The 20,236-nt window shown below is 42.6% G+C and overlaps 1 protein-coding gene across 2 annotated transcripts in view; it reads right to left on the reverse strand.

Annotated features, from left to right (window-relative positions):
- Nucleotides 1-20,236, reverse strand: part of ttl (tubulin tyrosine ligase) — a 30,115-nt gene continuing 9,879 nt past the window's right edge. For both annotated transcript variants that reach the window (XM_063040688.1, XM_063040689.1), the window contains exons 4-7: nucleotides 16,245-16,380; nucleotides 12,893-13,162; nucleotides 6,785-6,928; nucleotides 1-1,850 (exon numbers count right to left, since the gene is read on the reverse strand). In XM_063040688.1, coding sequence (XP_062896758.1) covers nucleotides 1,730-1,850; nucleotides 6,785-6,928; nucleotides 12,893-13,162; nucleotides 16,245-16,380 — 671 coding nt within the window. In that variant the 3' untranslated portion in view covers nucleotides 1-1,729. The remainder of the gene's footprint in view (nucleotides 1,851-6,784; nucleotides 6,929-12,892; nucleotides 13,163-16,244; nucleotides 16,381-20,236) is intronic.

A 20,236-nucleotide genomic window follows, 5' to 3' on the forward strand; every position in this document is an offset into this window, starting at 1 on the left:
CCATTGGAAAACAGGTTAAGCACAGGGTACAATTTAATCTCTGGTATCTTGTTCACAACCTGATGAATAGAAGCCTCATTTGGTTGTGTTGCTTATTTGTCTACTGAAATTTCTGTGCAAGCTTGCTGTGTTTAAACCCACATTAAAGTTTTAGTACACCAACCCATTGGCACTTGGCTCTCAAAATATTACCTTACGAATAATCACTCAAGAGATTCACAGATGCAAGGAAGTGTCGGCTATTCTGTTTATTCCTCATGATTGTGTTCTGAAGTTAGATACCATACCAAAAACATGCACTAATTGTAACATGTTGTTACAAGAACCTGTCCACAGTATACAGTGCATATTATATACTCCATAGGGAATATTCCAGGGGTAAACTCAATTTGAATGGCACTCCATAATAACAATGGAGTGATAATCAGCTCATTCCCTGCTGAAGGTTAACACTTTAGACAGGAATGTGCCTCCATCTTCAGTACTGGACAGAATTTTACTCTCAGACAGGAAGTGGATGCATAAATAATGAAGTAAAATAATAACTGACTTATAAACACACTCGAGCATTTGGCATGACATAATAAAATTATAGTGATGATCTGGACACACAGGTGTTCAATTTGGCAAGAAAACAAAACAGAAAGCCATAAACAGAAAATAATAGGTCGTAAGAAGCTTACTAAAAAGACCAATTACTTTCAGAGGCCATTCTTGTTATGATCATTAAAACCTGCAAATTATGACAAATGCATTTCATGCATGCTACCAATTTATCTCGTATTAAGCTTCATCAGTTTTGTAAATGCTTCTGTAGGGTGCAAGCAGAATGAATTGGAACTTGTGCAGTACACTTCATTTTGCAGAGTTCTGAACACAAACAGCAACACTTGGACACAGACAAAAAGCAGAAAAGGATTTTCATTCCTTTCCCTTCATAAAACTTGCTTAAAATTCCACTCCCACCCTATCCCAACTCCTCTCAGAGGATCAAGTATTTGCAAAATAAAAACAATACAAGCAGAGCCCCTTGCTTTCGTTTCAGGTGCATTTCAGAAAGCACCACAGTGTAGATAATTTGAATGATAGTAGTGCATGATGTCCTCCGTGGGTTCCAAGGCATTTACAACTGCTGAAACAGTACGACTGTATACACAGAGTGAGATGTGCATTAAGGAGTTAGTTTCGGCCATGTGTGATCACAGTGACATCCATCTCTATGCATCACATTATGAATGATCTTGGTAGAATATGGACATTATGAAAGATGCCTCCACTTCACTCGCCAATATTGCAGCATTCAAGCTGAAGTACTATCGAGTACTTCAATAAAACCTCTCAAGGTCCATAAGAGTAATCATATAATCCATAAGCAGATTACGTCAAGATAGCTACTGTGCAATGCCTGGTAATCGTGTATAATAAACAGAGCAAATGCTTGTAATATTTCCATGGTGTTTAAAAACAATATATTAGGCATAGGAACTCCTATCAGGGCTTGATTGTAATTTTCCAACAAGAGTCTCAAAGCTGCACACACAAGATGTTGGTTCATACAAGTGATCAACCTCAGCTAAAATTTCCATAATTCCCTAAATGTTGTTCCATCATATCTGCACCAGATTATTGTTGTTTATGGGCGGAATCTCTCTACATGATTTTAAATGCTCAGGTGATACTGTTACATATATCATTGGTCTATGAAATTAATAGATGATGACAGGTTCTGTTAACTTCCCAATTTGATGAAGACAGACTGTTGACTTGGCTTCTGTGATGAATCGCTCAACGGAAAGACACAGGAAATGGCTACGTCCACTATTCCTTGACAAAGTTCAGCGTAGAGCTTCCTGAAAAAAGCAAGCACAAAACATTTCAAAGATACAGCTCAGAGAGTGAAGTGGTTCTAGCCAAACCTCCTGTACAGGAAAGATTACAAATGTGCCATTAGACTTCCTACTTCATGTAACTAAACTGTGTTTTTGTTGCTTTTCCCCACTTGTCTCACAGCTTGACTCTATTCTCTAACCCAGAGGACCTTGACTTGCAGGTGACCTTGGATTGCTATCACATACATACATAACAGCACATACAAGAGGAAACTCAGTGCCTGTGTTACTTTGGTGGACATGTTGAACTGTCGGCCAGAGTAAGACTGAGACTATTACCTTCAATGTAGATTCTCCTGTCAAGGCACATGGCATTGACTTACCCAGCGTCGGCAGATTCACCTACCTGGGCAGCATCATTCAGCGGGATGGTGGGAACAAGGACGACATCCAGTGCAGACTAGGCAAAGCTAGAACCGTCTTCAGATCAATAAGCAACATTTGGGGATCAACCAATTACAGCATCCACACCAAGGTGAAGCTGTACCAGAGCCAAGTTCTATCCACACTCTTGTACGGGTCAGATTGCTGGTGCACGATAGAGAACAACCTTGCCAAACCATCATTATTCCACACCATGAGCCTCCGGAAGATCCTCCGTGTTTTCTGGTCAAGAAAGATCTCCAACCATGCCCTACCTCCTTCAGTGTTACCACGACGACATGGCCACCATCATCATGAGGAAACTTTGGAGATGGATTGGATATGTGTTGAGAAGCGAGTCCAACTCTATCATCTAGACAGTACTTCACTGGACCCCTGAAGGGCAGGGGAAACGCAAGAGACCAAAGACAACTCAGTGCCTTACTGTAGAGGCAGAAATGAGAACCCTGAACCACACCAGGGGCACAACAGAGATGGCCAAGGACAGACAAAGATGGAGGGCCTTCACTGCTGCCCTGAACATGAGGCATAACAGGCAATAACTAGATATAACACAGAATTCCTACAGTACAGACGGAAGCCATTCAGTCAAGTAGCTCCTAGTAAAGCAATTCAGTCAGCATGTAATCCCTACCACTAACTGTGGATGAATATATTTAATATTTGGCTGCAACTGTCTTTTAACAGCAGAGAATCCCACAAATTCACTGTTCTCTGGAACAATAAATTTTCCATCTTAACCCTACATGGACTATCCTTATCCTCAGACTGTGGCCCTTGGCTCTGGACTCCCCTACATATGGAACATCCTTCCTGTTCAGTCCCGTTAGAATTTTCTAAATTTCTATGAGATTAACCCCTCATTCTTCCAGAGCAAATAAAAATCTGAGTCAATCAACCTCTCTTCATGTCAGTCCTGTCACATCAGCAATCAGCCTTCCATAGCAATAACATCCTTCCTCAGGCAAGACCAAAACTGCACACAATACTCGAGGTGTGGTCTTGGGATGCAAGATGGTGCCTGAGCGTGGCATCTTGTTGCAAGCTGCTCTCTGCAGATCTACCCTTGACCAATTTACCATGGTCATGTATAATTGCAGGAAGAGATCCATGTTCCTGTACTCAAATCATCTCAGTATGAAGACCAGCATATAAACATTGACTTGTTAAAACAAGCATCTCCAGGCTTACTTTCAGTGACTGATGCGCAAGGACACCGAGCTCCCTTTGCACCTCCCCTTTTCCTAAGCTACATGTCCTACCCAAGTTATAAACATCTGATGCACAGATACCCTGTAAATGTGAATGTGTGGTTGGGAGACTATTGGGATGGGTTTGCCTGCTACTGCAGGCACCTTTCACCAGGTAGGAGCAGGGCATTTCCACCTTCCTTCTGTGTGCCCCCACAGCCACAACAATGGGGGACTGGGAAGTCTGAGCTGAGCTGATCCATGCCAAGCAGAGCAGACTCACTCACTGAATCAGCGAGCCCAGGTGGCAGCTGCTATTCCTGCATCTGCTCACTCTCCCATTGCAGCTGTTTCTGTCCATTTCCAAACTTACAAACAGTTCACAGGAACGAAACCCTGTCGTAATCTAAGGACTGACTGCAATAAGTTATGTCTCACCAGAGGGCATGCATTGAAGGTGAGAGGAGGTAGGTTCAAAGGGGATGTGAGGGGTCAGGTTTTTTTTACTCAGAGTGATGCATGCCTGGAATATACCGCCTGGTATGGAGGTAGAGGCAAATACACTAGAGGCTTTTAAGAGATGTTTAGATAGGCACGTGGATGTGAGGAAGATGGATGGATGGATATGGACATTGTGTAGATAGGAGGGATTACCTTTTTGGTTTTTAAAAAATTTACTTTTTAGTTGCTTTGGCACAACATTGTAGGCTGAAGGGCCTGTTCCTGTGCTGTACTGCTCTACGTTCTAAATTCAAGCAACTTCATTTTGGATACCGTGTTGTGAAAATGCTAACGTAACTCAGGTTAGAGATCACAGCGCCAAGAGCACCGTAGGCCACTATACTGTAAAAGTTCACGACGCTTTGGCTGCACAATATGTGCAGCATTGGGCCATTTCTCAATTAGTCTACTGAACATACAGAAAAAGCATAACTTCAGACTCATCATCATTATGTGCCGTGTCGTATGATGTGGGTGATCGTGGTCTTTCTGTGACCATAACTGTTCTTGGCAAATTTTTCTACAGAAGTGGTTTGCCATTGCCTTCTTCTGAGCAGTGTCTTTACATGACAGATGACCCCATCATTGTCAATACTCTTCAGAGATTGTCTGCCCGACATCAGTTGTCACATAACCAGGACTTGTGATATGTACCAGCTGCTCATACAACCGTCCACCGCCTGCTCCCATGGTTTCATATGACTCTGATCAAGGGGCAAAGCAGGTGCTGTACTTTGCCCAAGGATGACCTGCAAGGAAGGAGCACCTTACACCTCCTTTGGTAGGGACGCATCTCTAGCCTAGACAACAAGGAAATAAAGACAGCCAAGACACAGTGTAGTTTGAAGATGGAAAAAACACCTCATCCCAAAATAGAAAATTGCCCACAGAAATAAAACTTTGTACACTATCATTTATCAATATTGGTACTGGAGTATTTTTAGAATGATCATTGTACTTTCAATTAAGTTCATGCACAAACAGTTGACTATTACTAAAATGATCACTATCTATCAGGTGTTTTAAAATATCCTGGTCATGAAAATTGTTGCTTTTCTGTATCTGACGGAAGAAGATTAACAACCTAGCTGCTATTCAAACCATGAGATATTTAATACCTCCAAGAGAACCACAACCTTGGCGTGGTTTAGAGGCTTGCGTGCTTCAATGACCCGGACAGCTATGTTGGCTGCAGTCAGGGCTTTATGCTTTGGCTGTTCGTCGAGTCACCCATGCCAAACAGGTCAAAGGGTAGAGACCAGACCAACAGTGGCCCACCGGTCCTCCTGGTTTGGAGGTTCCGCTCAGGGCTAACAACCTTGACTGGTAAAACAAAACTGTTACAGAAACAGCAATGAAGAATCCTTCTACATCTGAGTGCGACAGCATTCCTGAGTCTCCACCCAGGACTTGCATGACCGACAGTAGTGAAAACTGAGAAGAAGCTACTGACATGATGAAGGAAGCCCTGTGCACCACCAGAGATGGAGGACCTTCATTGCAGCCCTAAACACCAGTGGCATAATGGGCAGTAAGTAATGACCTATTTAATAGATGCGATGCACTAGAGTATCACTTTTGCCTAAAGGCAAACAAATTGAGTTCATGCTCAGCTCATTTAGAATGAAACTCAGCTATATGCCGACCTAAAAAATGTGCCACAGATCAGTGAAAACAAATTATACAACTGGCAACCCAGCGGCACAGATTCTCTTAATATTGAGCAAAACATTTTAAAAACTACATCTTCAAGGAAAACTTTAGACTGAAGGCATTTGATGTATAAATTTAATTGCGGACTCTGTTCTGGGACCCCTGCTCTTTTTGAGTTTTATAAATGACTTGGATGAGGAAGTGAAAGGGTAAGATTAGTAAGTTTGGACATGACACAAAGGTTGGAGGTGTGGCGGATAACGTAGAGGGTTGACATAGGTTACAGTTTTACAGGGTGTGGAGCTGGGCTGAGAAGTAGCAGATAGAGTGTGTAGTGATAACTTTGAAAGGACAAACATGAAAGCAGAGTTCAAGATTAATGGCAGAATTCTTCACGGTGTGGAGGAACAGCAGGATCTTGAGGTCCACCATAGGTCTCTCAAAATTGCTGCAAAAGTTCATAGGGTGGTTAAGAAGGTGTATGGTTTGTTGGCCTTCATTTGTCGGATACTGAATTCAAGATGGCAAGGTAATAATGCTACACCATAGAACTCTGGTTGGACCGCATGGAGTATTGCATTCATTTCTGATTGGCCCATTAAAGGAAGGATGTGGATGTGGAAGCTTTAGAGAGGTGCAGAGGAGATTTACCAGGACGTTGCCTGAATTAGAGAGTATGTCTTATGAGGAGAGGTTGAGCAATCTAGGACTTTTCTCTTTGGAGTGAGGGAGGATGAGATGCAACTTCATGGAGGCGTATAATAATAAGAAGCAAAGCTGGAGTGATGGAGACTCTTTCCATCCCAGGGTGGAAGTGGCTAGTATGAGGGGACAAAATCTTAAGATGATTGGAGGAAAGTATGTCAGTAGTTTTGTTTTAATATATATATAGAATGTAAGTGCATGGAACTCACTATCAGGGTGGTGGTAGGAATGGGTACATTCAGGGCATTTTAGAGACTCTTAAATAGGCACACAGGTCAAAGAAAAATGGGCAGTTATGTGGAAGGGAAGGGTTAGATTAATCTTGGAATAGTTTGAAAGATCAATACAACATTGTGAGCCGAAGGGCCTGTACTGTGCTGTATTATTCTATGTTCTACCATAGTAATGAACTATCATGTAAAACTGCTGCAGGAAACCTTCCTTAGGAGATTTGTAACTCACTGGGCACAGGCTGGAGCTCCATTCACTTCAATCAGCCAGACTTTGAGATCTTCATCAACCATAAAATCAAATCCAAACAGCTGAAAGCTGTGGTACGGGAGAAGCTTAGTGCCAATTGCAGGTTCTATGCACATTAAGCAGCTCCTAAAGATAAAATAAAGACAGAAAATCTTGTACTCATAAAGTTCACAAAACTTAAGGGATTGCACACAAAATTGAATCCACAACCACTCTCCCATCCCAACCATCTCTTTTATGCTTTACAGTAAAAGTTTTGGTAGAGGTGACAAGTTTATATCCTTAATTTGCTAATGTTATAATAGAAACATAGAAACATAGAAAATAGGTGCAGGAGTAGGCCATTCGGCCCTTCGAGCCTGCACCGCCATTTATTATGATCATGGCTGATCATCCAACTCAGAACCCAGCCTTCCCTCCATACCCCGTGACCCCTGTAGCCACAAGGGCCATATCTAACTTCCTTTTAAACATAGCTAATGAACTGGCCTCAACAGTTTGCTGTGGCAGAGAATTCCACAGATTCACCACTCTCTGTGTGAAGAAGTTTTTCCTAACCTCGGTCCTAAAAGGCTTCCCCTCTATCCTCAAACTGTGACCCCTCGTTCTAGACCTCCCCAACATCGGGAACAATCTTCCCGCATCTAGCCTGTCCAATCCCTTTAGGATCTTATACGTTTCAATCAGATCCCCCCTCAATCTTCTAAATTCCAACGAGTACAAGCCCAGTTCATCCAGTCTTTCTTCATATGAAAGACCTGCCATCCCAGGAATCAATCTGGTGAACCTTCTTTGTACTCCCTCTATGGCAAGGATGTCTTTCCTCAGATTAGGGGACCAAAACTGCACACAATACTCCAGGTGTGGTCTCACCAAGGCCTTGTACAACTGCAGTAGTACCTCCCTGCTCCTGTACTCGAATCCTCTCGCTATAAATGCCAGCATACCGTTCGCCTTTTTCACCGCCTGCTGTACCTGCATGCCCACTTTCAATGACTGGTGTATAATGACACCCAGGTCTCGTTGCACCTCCCCTTTTCCTAATCGGCCACCATTCAGATAATAATCTGTTTTCCTATTTTTGCCACCAAAGTGGATAACTTCACATTTATCCACATTAAATTGCATCTGCCATGAGTTTGCCCACTCACCCAACCTATCCAAGTCACCCTGCATCCTCTTAGCATCCTCCTCACTGCTAACACTGCCACCCAGCTTCGTGTCATCCGCAAACTTGGAGATGCTGCATTTAATTCCCTCATCCAAGTCATTAATATATATTGTAAACAACTGGGGTCCCAGCACTGAGCCTTGCGGTACCCCACTAGTCACCGCCTGCCATTCTGAAAAGGTCCCGTTTATTCCCACTCTTTGCTTCCTGTCTGCTAACCAATTCTCCACCCACACCAATACCTTACCCCCAATACCATGTGCTTTAAGTTTGCACACTAATCTCCTGTGTGGGACCTTGTCAAAAGCCTTTTGAAAATCCAAATATACCACATCCACTGGTTCTCCCCTATCCACTCTACTAGTTACATCCTCAAAAAATTCTATGAGATTCGTCAGACATGATTTTCCTTTCACAAATCCATGCTGACTTTGTCCGATCATTTCACCGCTTTCCAAATGTGCTGTTATCACATCCTTGATAACTGACTCCAGCAGTTTCCCCACCACCGACGTTAGGCTAACCGGCCTATAATTCCCCGGTTTCTCTCTCCCTCCTTTTTTAAAAAGTGGGGTTACATTAGCCACCCTCCAATCCTCAGGAACTAGTCCAGAATCTAACGAGTTTTGAAAAATTATCACTAATGCATCCACTATTTCTTGGGCCACTTCCTTAAGCACTCTGGGATGCAGACCATCTGGCCCTGGGGATTTATCTGCCTTCAATCCCTTCAATTTACCTAACACCACTTCCCTACTAACATGTATTTCGCTCAGTTCCTCCATCTCACTGGACCCTCTGTCCCTTACTATTTCTGGAAGATTATTTATGTCCTCCTTAGTGAAGACAGAACCAAAGTAATTATTCAATTGGTCTGCCATGTCCTTGCTCCCCATAATCAATTCACCTGTTTCTGTTTGCAGGGGACCTACATTTGTCTTTATCAGTCTTTTCCTTTTTACATATCTATAAAAGCTTTTACAGTCCGTTTTTATGTTCTCTGCCAGTTTTCTCTCATAATCTTTTTTCCCCTTCCTAATTAAGCCCTTTGTCCTCCTCTGCTGAACTCTGAATTTCTCCCAGTCCTCAGGTGAGCCACTTTCTCTGGCTAATTTGTATGCTACTTCTTTGGAATTGATACTATCCCTAATTTCTCTTGTCAGCCACGGGTGCACTACCTTCCTTGATTTATTCTTTTGCCAAACTGGGATGAACAATTGTTGTAGTTCATCCATGCAACCTTTAAATGCCTGCCATTGCATATCCACCGTCAATCCTTGAAGTGTCATTTGCCAGTCTATCTTAGCTAATTCATGTCTCATACCTTCAAAGTTACCCCTCTTTAAGTTCAGAACCTTTGTTTCTGAATTAACTACGTCACTCTCCATGTTAATGAAGAATTCCACCATATTATGGTCACTCTTACCCAAGGGGCCTCTCACGACAAGATCGCTAATTAACCCTTCCTCATTGCTCAAAACCCAGTCCAGAATAGCCTGCTCTCTAGTCGGTTCCTCGACATGTTGGTTCAAAAAACCATCCCGCATACATTCCAAGAAATCCTCTTCCTCAGCACCTTTACCAATTTGGTTCACCCAGTCTACATGTAGATTGAAGTCACCCATTATAACTGCTGTTCCTTTATTGCACACATTTCTAATTTCCTGTTTAATACCATCTCCGACCTCACTACTACTGTTAGGTGGCCTGTACACAACTCCCAGCAGCGTCTTCTGCCCCTTAGTGTTACGCAGCTCTACCCATATCGATTCCACATCTTCCCGGCTTATGTCCTTCCTTTCTATTGCGTTAATCTCTTTTTTAACCAGCAACGCCACCCCACCTCCCCTTCCTTCGTGTCTATCCCTCCTGAATATTGAATATCCCTGAACGTTGAGCTCCCATCCCTGGTCACCCTGGAGCCATGTCTCTGTGATCCCAACTATATCATAATCATTAATAACAATCTGCACTTTCAATTCATCCACCTTATTACGAATGCTCCTTGCATTGACACATAAAGCCTTCAGGCGCTCTTTTACAACTCTCTTAGCCCTTTTTAATGCTTGCCCTGGATTTGTCGGCCTGCCACTTTTACTTTTCCCCTTTGTACTTTTTGCTTCTACGCTCACTTTACACTCCTCTGTCTCTCTGCACTGGTTCCCATCCCTCTGTTGTGAACTAACCTCCTCACACCTAGCCGCTTTAATTTGATTCCCACCCCCCAACCATTCTAGTTTAAAGTCACCTCAGTAGCCCCCGCTAATCTCCCTGCCAGGATATTGGTCCCCCTAGGATTTAAGTGTAACCCGTCCTTTTTGTACAGGTCACACCTACGCCAAAAGAGGTAACAATGGAATAACATTCAACAAGTTCTCATCCAGACCTGGATTTGGATCCTAAAATATTAACCTAAATTCATCAGATTTTGAAGACTAATCATCTCAGTGTCCAAGCAACCCAGGAGAAACATCAGGAAGGAACAAAAATGAAAATATTGGAGATTGGGAAAATAGGAGGTATGGGAGATATATTCACCAGATGTTTATTAACCCATTTTGTCAGTCAACTGTCCCTGTTACATTAGGCCTGAGGGACGGATCAGTGGTTGGAGTTGGGTGATTTGATGAGGGATGTCACATAATCAAATCTTCAGGAACACATCCAACTAAAATTGACAATTCTGCCAGGCCCATCATTGAGAAAGCTGCCAATAACTCTGGACTGATAAACCAAAAGAATGGACTGATCCACATGACCTGCAGGTTTCTCTAAAGGAAATTATGTAATTGCACCTTCGCTCTTTCTCCCCTGAAGAAAGGGACAAGGCAATAAACTTGGGAAAGGAAAAGAATTCTGGACAGTAAATAATATCAGCCAAACTTTATTACATCAAAAGCTCTTCTACCAGGATGTGAAGAACAGGAAGATGACCACAGTGAGGCTAGGACCAATCAGGGAAAGAAGAAGAAACATGTGCCTGGAATCAGAGGAGGTAGGGGTGGTCTTTAATGAATACTTTGCTATGCCTTTGGCCACAGAAGTAATACCAGAAGACTGGAGGGTGGCAAATGTTATTCCTTTGCTCAAGAAAGCGAGTAGGGCTAACCATAAGAATTATAGGCCAGCAATTCTTACTTCAGTGGTGAGCAAATTACTAGAGAAGATTCTTATAGACAGGATTTGGAGAAGCATAGTATTGATTAGGGGTAGTCAGCATGGTTTTGTGAGGGTCGAGTCATGCTTCATGAGCATGAATGAAATTTTTTTTTTTGAAGATGTGACAAAGTTCTTTGAAGGTAGAGCACTTGATGCGGTGTACATGGATTTTAGTAAGGTGTTTGATAAGGTTCCCTATGGTAGGTTCATTCAGAGAGTCAGAAGGCATGGGATACAGGGAAACCTGGCTGTGTGGATTCAGAATTGGCTTGCCTATAGAAGGCAGAGAGTGATAGTATGTCTTGAACCTCTGCTAGTTGGGGCACTGAGTTCAAGAGCCAGGAGGTAATAATGCAGCTCTGTAAAATACTAGCTAGATCACACTTGGCATATTATGTTCAGTTCTAGTAACCTCATTATAGGAAGGATGTAGAAGCTTTAGAGAGAATACAGAAGAGGTTTACCAGAATTCTATCTGGATGAGAGAACTCGTCTTATGAAGGAAGGTTAAGTGAGGTAGCATTTTCCTCTTTGGAGCAAAGGAGGACAAAGGGAACCTTGATAGAAGTGTAAAGGATGATAAAAGGCATAGATAGAGTGGACAGTCAGTGCTTTATCCGTCCCAGGGTGGCAATAACTAATACAAAAGATTAATTTTAAGGTGTTTGGAGGAAAGTATGGGGCAGCGAAACAATGTCAGGAGTAGTTTCTTCCTCTTTCTTTAAAAACACACAGTGAGTGGTAAGAGCATGGACCACACTGCCAGGGGTGGTGATAGAGGCAGACACATTAGGGACATTTAAGTGACTATTAGATAGGCACATGGATAAAAGAAAAAACAGAGGGCTACGTCAAAGGGAAGGGTTAGATTGATCTTTGAGCAAGTTAAAAGATTGGTACAACATCATGGGCTGAAGGACCTGTAGTATGTACAGATTAGGAGAATGGGCAAAGTGGCAGATTGAATATAATGTAAGAAAAGTCATACAATTTGCTAGAAGGAATAAAGGCATAGATTATTTTCTAAACAGGAAGCAAGTCAGAAATCAGAAGTGCAAAGGGACTAAGGAGCCCTCATGCACAATTCCCTAAAGGTAAACTTGCAGGATGAGTCAGTGGCAAGGAAGGCAAATGCAATTTTAGCATTCGAGATTACTGGAATATAAAAGCAAGGATGTAAGGCTGAGGTTTTATAAAGCATTGGTCTGACTACACTTGAAGTATTGTGAGCAGTTTTTGGCCCATTATCTAAGGAAGGATGTGCTGGCATTGGAGATGGTCCAGAAGAAGTTCACAAGAATGAAAGGGTAAACTCGTGATGAGCATTTGATGGCTCAGGGCCTAAAATGAAGGAGTCTGGGTGCAGCCTAGGAACAGGAGAATTTCCCTTTAAAACTAGAGATGAGGAGGAATTTCTTTAGCCAGAGGATGGGTGGATTTGTGAAACTCATTGCCACAGGTAGCTGTGGAGGCCAAGTCACTGGACATATGTAAAGCAGAGGTTGATAGGTTCTTGATTAGTTAAAGTGTTAAACGTTACAGGGAGAAGGCTGGAGAATGGGATTTAAAGATAATAAGTCAGATGTGATGGAATGGTAGAGCATACACAATGGGTTAAATGGCCTAATTCTGCTCATATTCCTTATGGCCTTGTTTCCTGATCATTTAAATTCTCAGATTCTCAGTTAAAAGAAAGCTAAGAACAGTCCTTAAAACCCTATGTAACAAACATGCTGGAATCAGAAGAGTTAAAAATGCACCTTATGATTTGTTTGATTTGCGGTAAAATACTGTTTTCCAAGGTAACATTGTAAGTATTCATTAAGTACTGATTGAATTCTTCAAAGAACATTTCATTGCCTTCTTCGTATTTCCCATAATTCTTGGAGAATTCTTTCTGAATACAGTGATTTGTCAGGTGACTAGTTTTATCCTGAAAATCAGTGCTATTGTATGGTTCAGAGGAAGTTCGCAATACTCCTTCCTTGTAGAGGTAAATGTTATATTGATGGTCAAGAAGAACCCAGCTTCTGCAAACACAATGAAGAGAAAAAGGGATCATACACACTATAAGGATGGCACATCAGGTCAACAGCAGGCAATACAAACTAATTTCTCTGAAAATGCTGGAAATAGTAAATTCGCAGCACGCCTGAAGAGAAATGCAGAGTTAATCAATCAGATTAATGACCTTTCAGTAGAATTTCCTATCTACTGTACTCACTTTTCCATATTTAATGCTCATCTATTACGTTGCAGGTCTCCAGGAAGGAAAATATATTCTAGTTTTTTTATGTTGCTAGAATGCTCCAAAGTGCTTTAAAGAGTCTTAAATGATTTCAGAAGCTGTAATACAGCTGCCAGTTTTACACATTATTTTGCACCACAACTTGTCATGAAATAATGACCCCCTATTTATTACAATACGGGAGGCAACCAGTCAACCCACCAGGTCATCCCAGCTCACATGAAGCAATCCTATTAGTCCCACTCCCTCCACTTATTTCTCTATAATCCACACATACAACCAACTCCCATTTCATTCCTTTGCCATAGACTACATATTGGAACAATTTACAGTAGTCAAGTAGGGCACCATGGTATTGTAGCAGTTAGCGCAACAGCTTGGCGTGTTCCAGAGTTTAATTCCAGCGCTGTCTGCACGCTCTCCCCATTAACATGTGGGTTTCCTCTGGGTGCTCTGGTCTCCTCCCACAATCCAAAGATGTACCGGTTAATAGGTACCACTGTAAATTGTCTTGTGATAAACAGGTGGGTTGCCCATTAAATAGGTGGGTTGCTGGGCGGTGCACTCTTTGGGCCAGAAGGGCCCAGCCAACTAACATAACAGCAGATCTTTGGGATGTGGGGAAAAAACTGGAGCACCCAGTAGAAACCAACACAGATCACAAGGAGAACATGCAAACTTCACATAGACAGCGTTAGCGGTCAGGACTGGAAACAGGCTCTATGGAACTCTAAGCAAACACCACTAAGCATTGGGCCGCTCTGCTTCCTGATGGTATAGACTGACGAATTAATATTCTCCTAGTCAGTTGCTCTGTGATCATGCCAGTCTTATATTAAGATATCTGGGACAGCACAGTGGTCCACATACTGGAGCTGCAGCTCCACAGCTCCAGTCAGCCAGGCTCAATCCTGAGCTCTGGTGCTGTCTCTGCCGAACTTGCACAGACACGTGGTTTCCGTTTCCTCCCACATCCAAAAAAAAGCGACTTGGAAGATTAATAGGCCACCTTTGATTGTCCCAAGAGAGCAGGTGAGCGGCAGAATCTGGAGGATATAGATGGGAACATGAGGGGAATAGGATTAGTGCAAAATGATAGCACAGACTTTGTGAGCACGCAGTGCAACTTTGACGACATCTGAGAGGGAAGGAGTAAAAGGTGCTGAACTGCCAGTAGGGCGTTTCATTTAGTTACTCCTCTAAAGCACAAGCTTAGACTTGATGCTCAAATCCTCCGAACTACCACTGAGTTTTGATTGTTGGAGGACAACTGCATTCACCTGAGTGGAGTTTTACAGGCACCTACAGCCCTCTGATAGCCAATATCCACGGTTAAGCCTGGTTAGAATTTATAGGAAACTAGGCTTGATACGAGATGACCCCAAGCTCAGCAGATGTACAGTTTTCCATAGTCAATACACAGAAATTAGAGTAGAAACCCTCAATAAGATTCATTGTTCATCCGGGCACTGCAGTCAAGTCTTAGCTATAGGGTTAAAATAGAGAAACCAAAACCATACTCTGATAATCTCTATCCAATTATTTAAAGTTCCTGATGGCTCATCATCTGGTGCACTGGGTACCAATTCAAACGCTCACTGTAGCTCCAGTTCCTCAGTTCCTAACTCATCCCAGGGACTCGATTCCCAGGCTCCCTTTAAACTTTCCAGGGTCTCAATTCCCGGACTCCCTACTTGCGACACTCCTTATACATTCACCAGAGCCCTGGTTTACCACACTAACTTTAAACTCACTGGGGCAGTGGAAGCTGTGGCAAGGCAATGTTAACACAATGTTCAGGCAAGGGTAGATTGCAGATAGCCCTGACAAGGAAGATCTTTGAAGAGCACAGCTTCTCCTTGCATAGCAGTTTATGCTTTCTGGATACGATACACGAAAGGATGGGAAACACACAGGCCTGGTACGATTTGGAAGTTTCCTGTACTTTTGTGGGAGGTTTTATAGCTCACTGGTCTCTCCATGCCTCTAAGGGAATATTGCTTTACTAACTTCAAAGTATTATCGATTGTCAACTTAATAGTTTCTATTGACACTTACACCTCTATTGTGAATGGCAATTGATCTTACCAGTAAGCATTTTAAACATGCAGTTTACCAAATGTTCAACATGCGTAACTGCTAGTTAAAACGGCTTTTTTCTGTTCTGACTTCAGAACAGTATGGTTTCAGGGGCCATGCTGTTCCCCTCAAGCACAAGTAAAATATAGTTGAGAAATGAGCGCTTGTGTCCAGTTAATCAGCAACAACAAAGCCCCTTCCCTGCACTCCCATTGAACTCACCAGGACCCCAATTCCCATACTCTGAAATTTTATCAGGCACACTGGAAAATCGTTGTACTGTACTACTGTGCGACAGCCAAAAAAAAGTAAATTAAAATTGTGTTGGGGGATTAATTGGAAGAGTATCCAACAGCATGGAAAATCTGGCAGTATGCCACCAAAGTCCTGAGCATGTGGACTAACAGAGTTTTATTCTATATATTAACCACTGAGACAAGGGTAGAAAGTTTGCAAATAAGAAAAATTACAGTGTGGATGACAGGGAGGACACAAGCTTTTGACTTTGGGATGATGTATACAGTCTGGTCAACTTGACAGAGATGTTTATGCAAACATCATTCAAGAACGTACATAATAAATGGGAGGATTTTGAGAGGCCCCGAGAGACTGGAGAGCAATAAAGCTTCCCACAGATATACAGGAAACAGACAAATCATACCAGGGTTGGAGGAGGCTTACTCATAAAAGTTAGACAAGCAGAAAACAGTTTATCACCTGCTACTGTGCACGATCAGAGTAATGGGAAGCAAAGTCATCTAGAGAAAGTAATTTCAGAAGCTGACCTTATATCAAATTTGCGGTGACCTGGTTCTAGCAGTAATGGTCTCTCGAGGTATTTTTGAATCACATGAACTTGACCTTGATTATCTATATAGTCCAATAATTCATTGGCATCAGAAGAAATCAAAATTCCGGCACCTGAAGAAAGATTTTAATATATCAGTTCCAATGGAAACATATGACATGTAGAAACAAAACATTTCTTGTTCTGATCAGGACAAGGAAGAATCTATTTCAAAGATCAAAAGTTCATAGTAAATTTTATTATCAAAGTACATGTGCATATACAACCCTGAGATTCATTTTCATGTGGGCAGATTCAGCAAACCTACAGAATAGTAACTATAACAGGAGCAATGAAAGATCAACCAGAGTGCAGACGACAAACTGTGCAAATGCAAGTATAAATAAATAGCAATAACTAACAAGAGCATGAGGTAACGAGATAAGGAGTCCTTAACGTGAGATAATTGGTTGTATGAACATTTCGATGATGGGGCAAGTGAGAGTAGAAGGGGTACAGGGGTTTTTTATAGGATATGATGAATAAACAGGAATAGGATACTAGGATGGTCAAAGATGGGAGGGTGAAGTGTAGGGGTGTGTGTGTGTGCGCGCGCGCGCGATTGGGTGAAGGGATTTAGAATGTATGTCTAGTGCACATTCCGGAGCAGAGGGTGGCAGTAATGCACCATTAAGCTGGATGCCAACCGCCGTAAAACAAGATACAGACAGACAAGTGAGTGTAGTTATCCCATTTTATTCAAGAGCCAGATGATTGAAGGGTAGTAACTCTTCTTGAACCTGGTGGTGCAAGTGCTGAGGCTTTTGTACCTCGGATTATAATCAGAGTGTTCTCAGAATATTTAATACCAAGCAAGAGTTTGGCCTTCAAAGTAAGAGACAAGTACAATTGCAGCATTTACAGATACAAGCATAGAATGGTTTTGAGGGAAATGGGCCAAGCACAGGCAGATGGGACTAACTCAGTAAGGCAATTTGATTGGCTGGACAAATTGTGCTGAAGGGCTTGCTTCCATGCTGTGAAACTCTCTAACCAATGATTACAGTAGACAAAGTACACACAGAGACACACGTGCAAATTAAAATCTCAGCATTGACAGCATTTCCGTCAATGCAGTGTTCAATGATGGACTATGTTTTTCATCTGGATTATAGATTATAAGTATGCAATTGAACCTTGAATATAGGATTAAATCCAAAGTAGTTTGTGAAGCTTCAGAGGTAGCTAAAAGCATCCTGCCTGGACTAGAAAGCCTAGCCCATCCTGGACCTTTATTCCAGTGAACATAGGAGAATGAGAGCTGACCTCACAGAAGTTTATCAAATCATAAGGGAATAGTTAGGGTGGACAGTATAATCTTTTCCCCAGAGCTGGAAAGTCCAAAACTAGATGACTCAGAAGCCGGGTAAGAGAGGAGATACTTTAAAAAAAGACCTGAGAGACAGCTTCTTTACACAGATGGCAGTGAGTATCTGGAACGAGCTGCCAGAAAGGTGGTTGAGTGAGTACAATTGAAGAGGCATTTGAATAAGTATGTTCTGACTAAGATTGAAGTCACTGGAGAGACACTGAACCTGGTGATATAAAAGTCTTAGTTCATTCAACAAGCAGGCATTCTCTTGGAGACACTCTCCGTAGAGGCTCACAAACCAAAAGATAGATCACATCTTTAGACCCTTAAGATCAATAAATGATTCAATACAGTTTCAATTGTTACAATAACATCACCTAGTTCAATACTTTGGGTTGACGATGCTTCCTTTGAACTGCATATCTACAGTAGGGGGCCTCTGAACGTTCAAATACCTTCCCTGAATTTATTTACAAGGCTTCACTGTTACAATGATGCAAATTCCTTAAATCCATAGTTGATGCAGGGCAATTAAACCCATTGTCTTAACGTTTGGCTGATGCATGTGCAATCTCTTAGTCTGTGGGCCAGCTTAACTTCAAATTACTGCTTGCAATTTACAGTAAGAACTGAAGACTAGTTCTTGCTTGAATTAATATCTGCTCTATTCACAAAGCTCCAGAATATTCCCTAACAAGGTAGCTGGAGGGAAAGGGTTTGGAGGTTCATGGGCCAAACATGAGCAACAAGGACTAGGAAAAAAACCAGTTGGACCCAAGGATCTGTTTCCCTGCTGTAGTACTCCACTCTGACTCATGTTGAGATAGTTCCACAGTGCTCACTTTCCAAAACTACAGGTAGTCATGATCAATACAGAGCAAAATTTCTTTGCAACATCCCTTTCAAGGACCACTGCAAGCCTGCTACAACCTGACATTCATCTTTGTAAGATGAAAGCAGGCAAAATGCTGGATGATCTCAGCAGGTCAGGTAGCATCTATGGAAGGGAATAAACAGACAACGTTTTGGGCTGAGATCCTTCATCAGGACTGGAAAGGAAGGGGATAGAAACCAGAATAAGGGGAAGGAGCATAAACTGGCAAGTGATAGGTGAGAGCAGGTGAGGGGGAAAGTAGGTGGGTGGGAAGTGGGGGGAAAAGTAATAGGGAGGCGATAGGTGGAAGAGGTAAAGGGCTGAAAGAGGAACCTGCTAGGAGAGAGAAGAGGGGAAAAAAAAAGGACGGGAGTGCCAGAGGAAGGTGCTGGGTAGGTGAGGAGAAGGGGTAAGAGGAAAACCAAAAAATGGAAATAGAAGAAGAGAAATCGATGTTCATGCCATCAGGTTGAAGGTTACCCAGACAGAATATGAGGTATTGCTCCTCCAACCTGAGTGTGGCCTCATTGTGCCAGTATAGGCCATGCACCAACATGTCAGAATGGGAACGAGAAGTCAAATTGAAATAGATGGCTACAGGGAAATCTGACCTTTTGTGACAGATGGAGCAAACGTGTTTGACGAAGCAGTTCCCCAATCCACGTCAGGTCTCACTGACGTATAGGAGGCTGCACTGGGAGCGCTGGACACAGCAGATGACCCTGGCAAACTTGCTGGACAAGCGTCACCTCACCTGTGAGGACTGTTCGGGACCCTGAATGGTGGTGAGGAAGGAGGTGTAGGGCCAGGTGTAGCTCTTGTCATGCCTTCAGTAAGCTCAGTGGGGAAGGATGAGTGGACAAGGGAGTCAGGTAGAAAGTGATCCCTAGGGTAAGTGGAGAGATTTTTATAGAACATTGCTGGAAAAAAGGTCCCAAGACCATTTATAGTTCGGAGTCGGTCCAACTGTACAAACAATGGGCAAGCGCTAGACTTTAAGAATTTTCAAGGAGACAAGTTGTGATCAGACAGATCAGCTGAAAGTCCGGGTGCTGAGTAGACAAAGCATATTAGAAAGTTGAGCAGGGAGGGGGCACAGTACCACAGCAGATACCGTCACAGCCTCTCATTTTCAGGGAGCTGAGTTTGACCCTGGCTTCTAACGGTGGTGGGAGTTTGCACGTTCTCCCTGTAAACTCCTTGCCACCCTCCCCCCTCACCCACTGCACTACACTCTGGCCTCCTCCCACATTCCAAAAACATACTGGTTGATGAGTAATTTACAATGACTAATTAATCCGAATACCGGTGGGTGGCAGACGAATTGGAGAACTGGGGTGGGAGAGGGAGAAGGTTACATGGAAATTACTGGCAAAAAATGGGGATGATGGGCTTGCTCAGAGAGCTAGCAAAGATCCAGTGGGTTAACTGGCCTCCTAGGTTTTAATGAAATATGAAAAGTACAAATTATGATCTGGAATCAGGACATTTACCTGAATTGTTGCCTTTTAGGTTTTTAAAAATCAGACTACTTTTAATATCGACTAGTGATGTTAAACTCGATAGCTGCAGCACCTTAGAGCCAGAATAAACCTCTCCCCCTTTTGGAGCGATTTTTCAGTTCCACACCAGCCACCTACATGTCTTCCCTGATTAATTCTATCAAGTTGCAGCTCATTAAGTTCAAAGATTTTGTTTCCACTAGGAAGGGAATGGAGACTGTCCAAAGCAGAATATGGTTCAA

The sequence above is a fragment of the Mobula hypostoma genome, chromosome 2 (assembly GCF_963921235.1).
Source record: "Mobula hypostoma chromosome 2, sMobHyp1.1, whole genome shotgun sequence".
NCBI classification, from domain to species: domain Eukaryota; kingdom Metazoa; phylum Chordata; class Chondrichthyes; order Myliobatiformes; family Myliobatidae; genus Mobula; species Mobula hypostoma.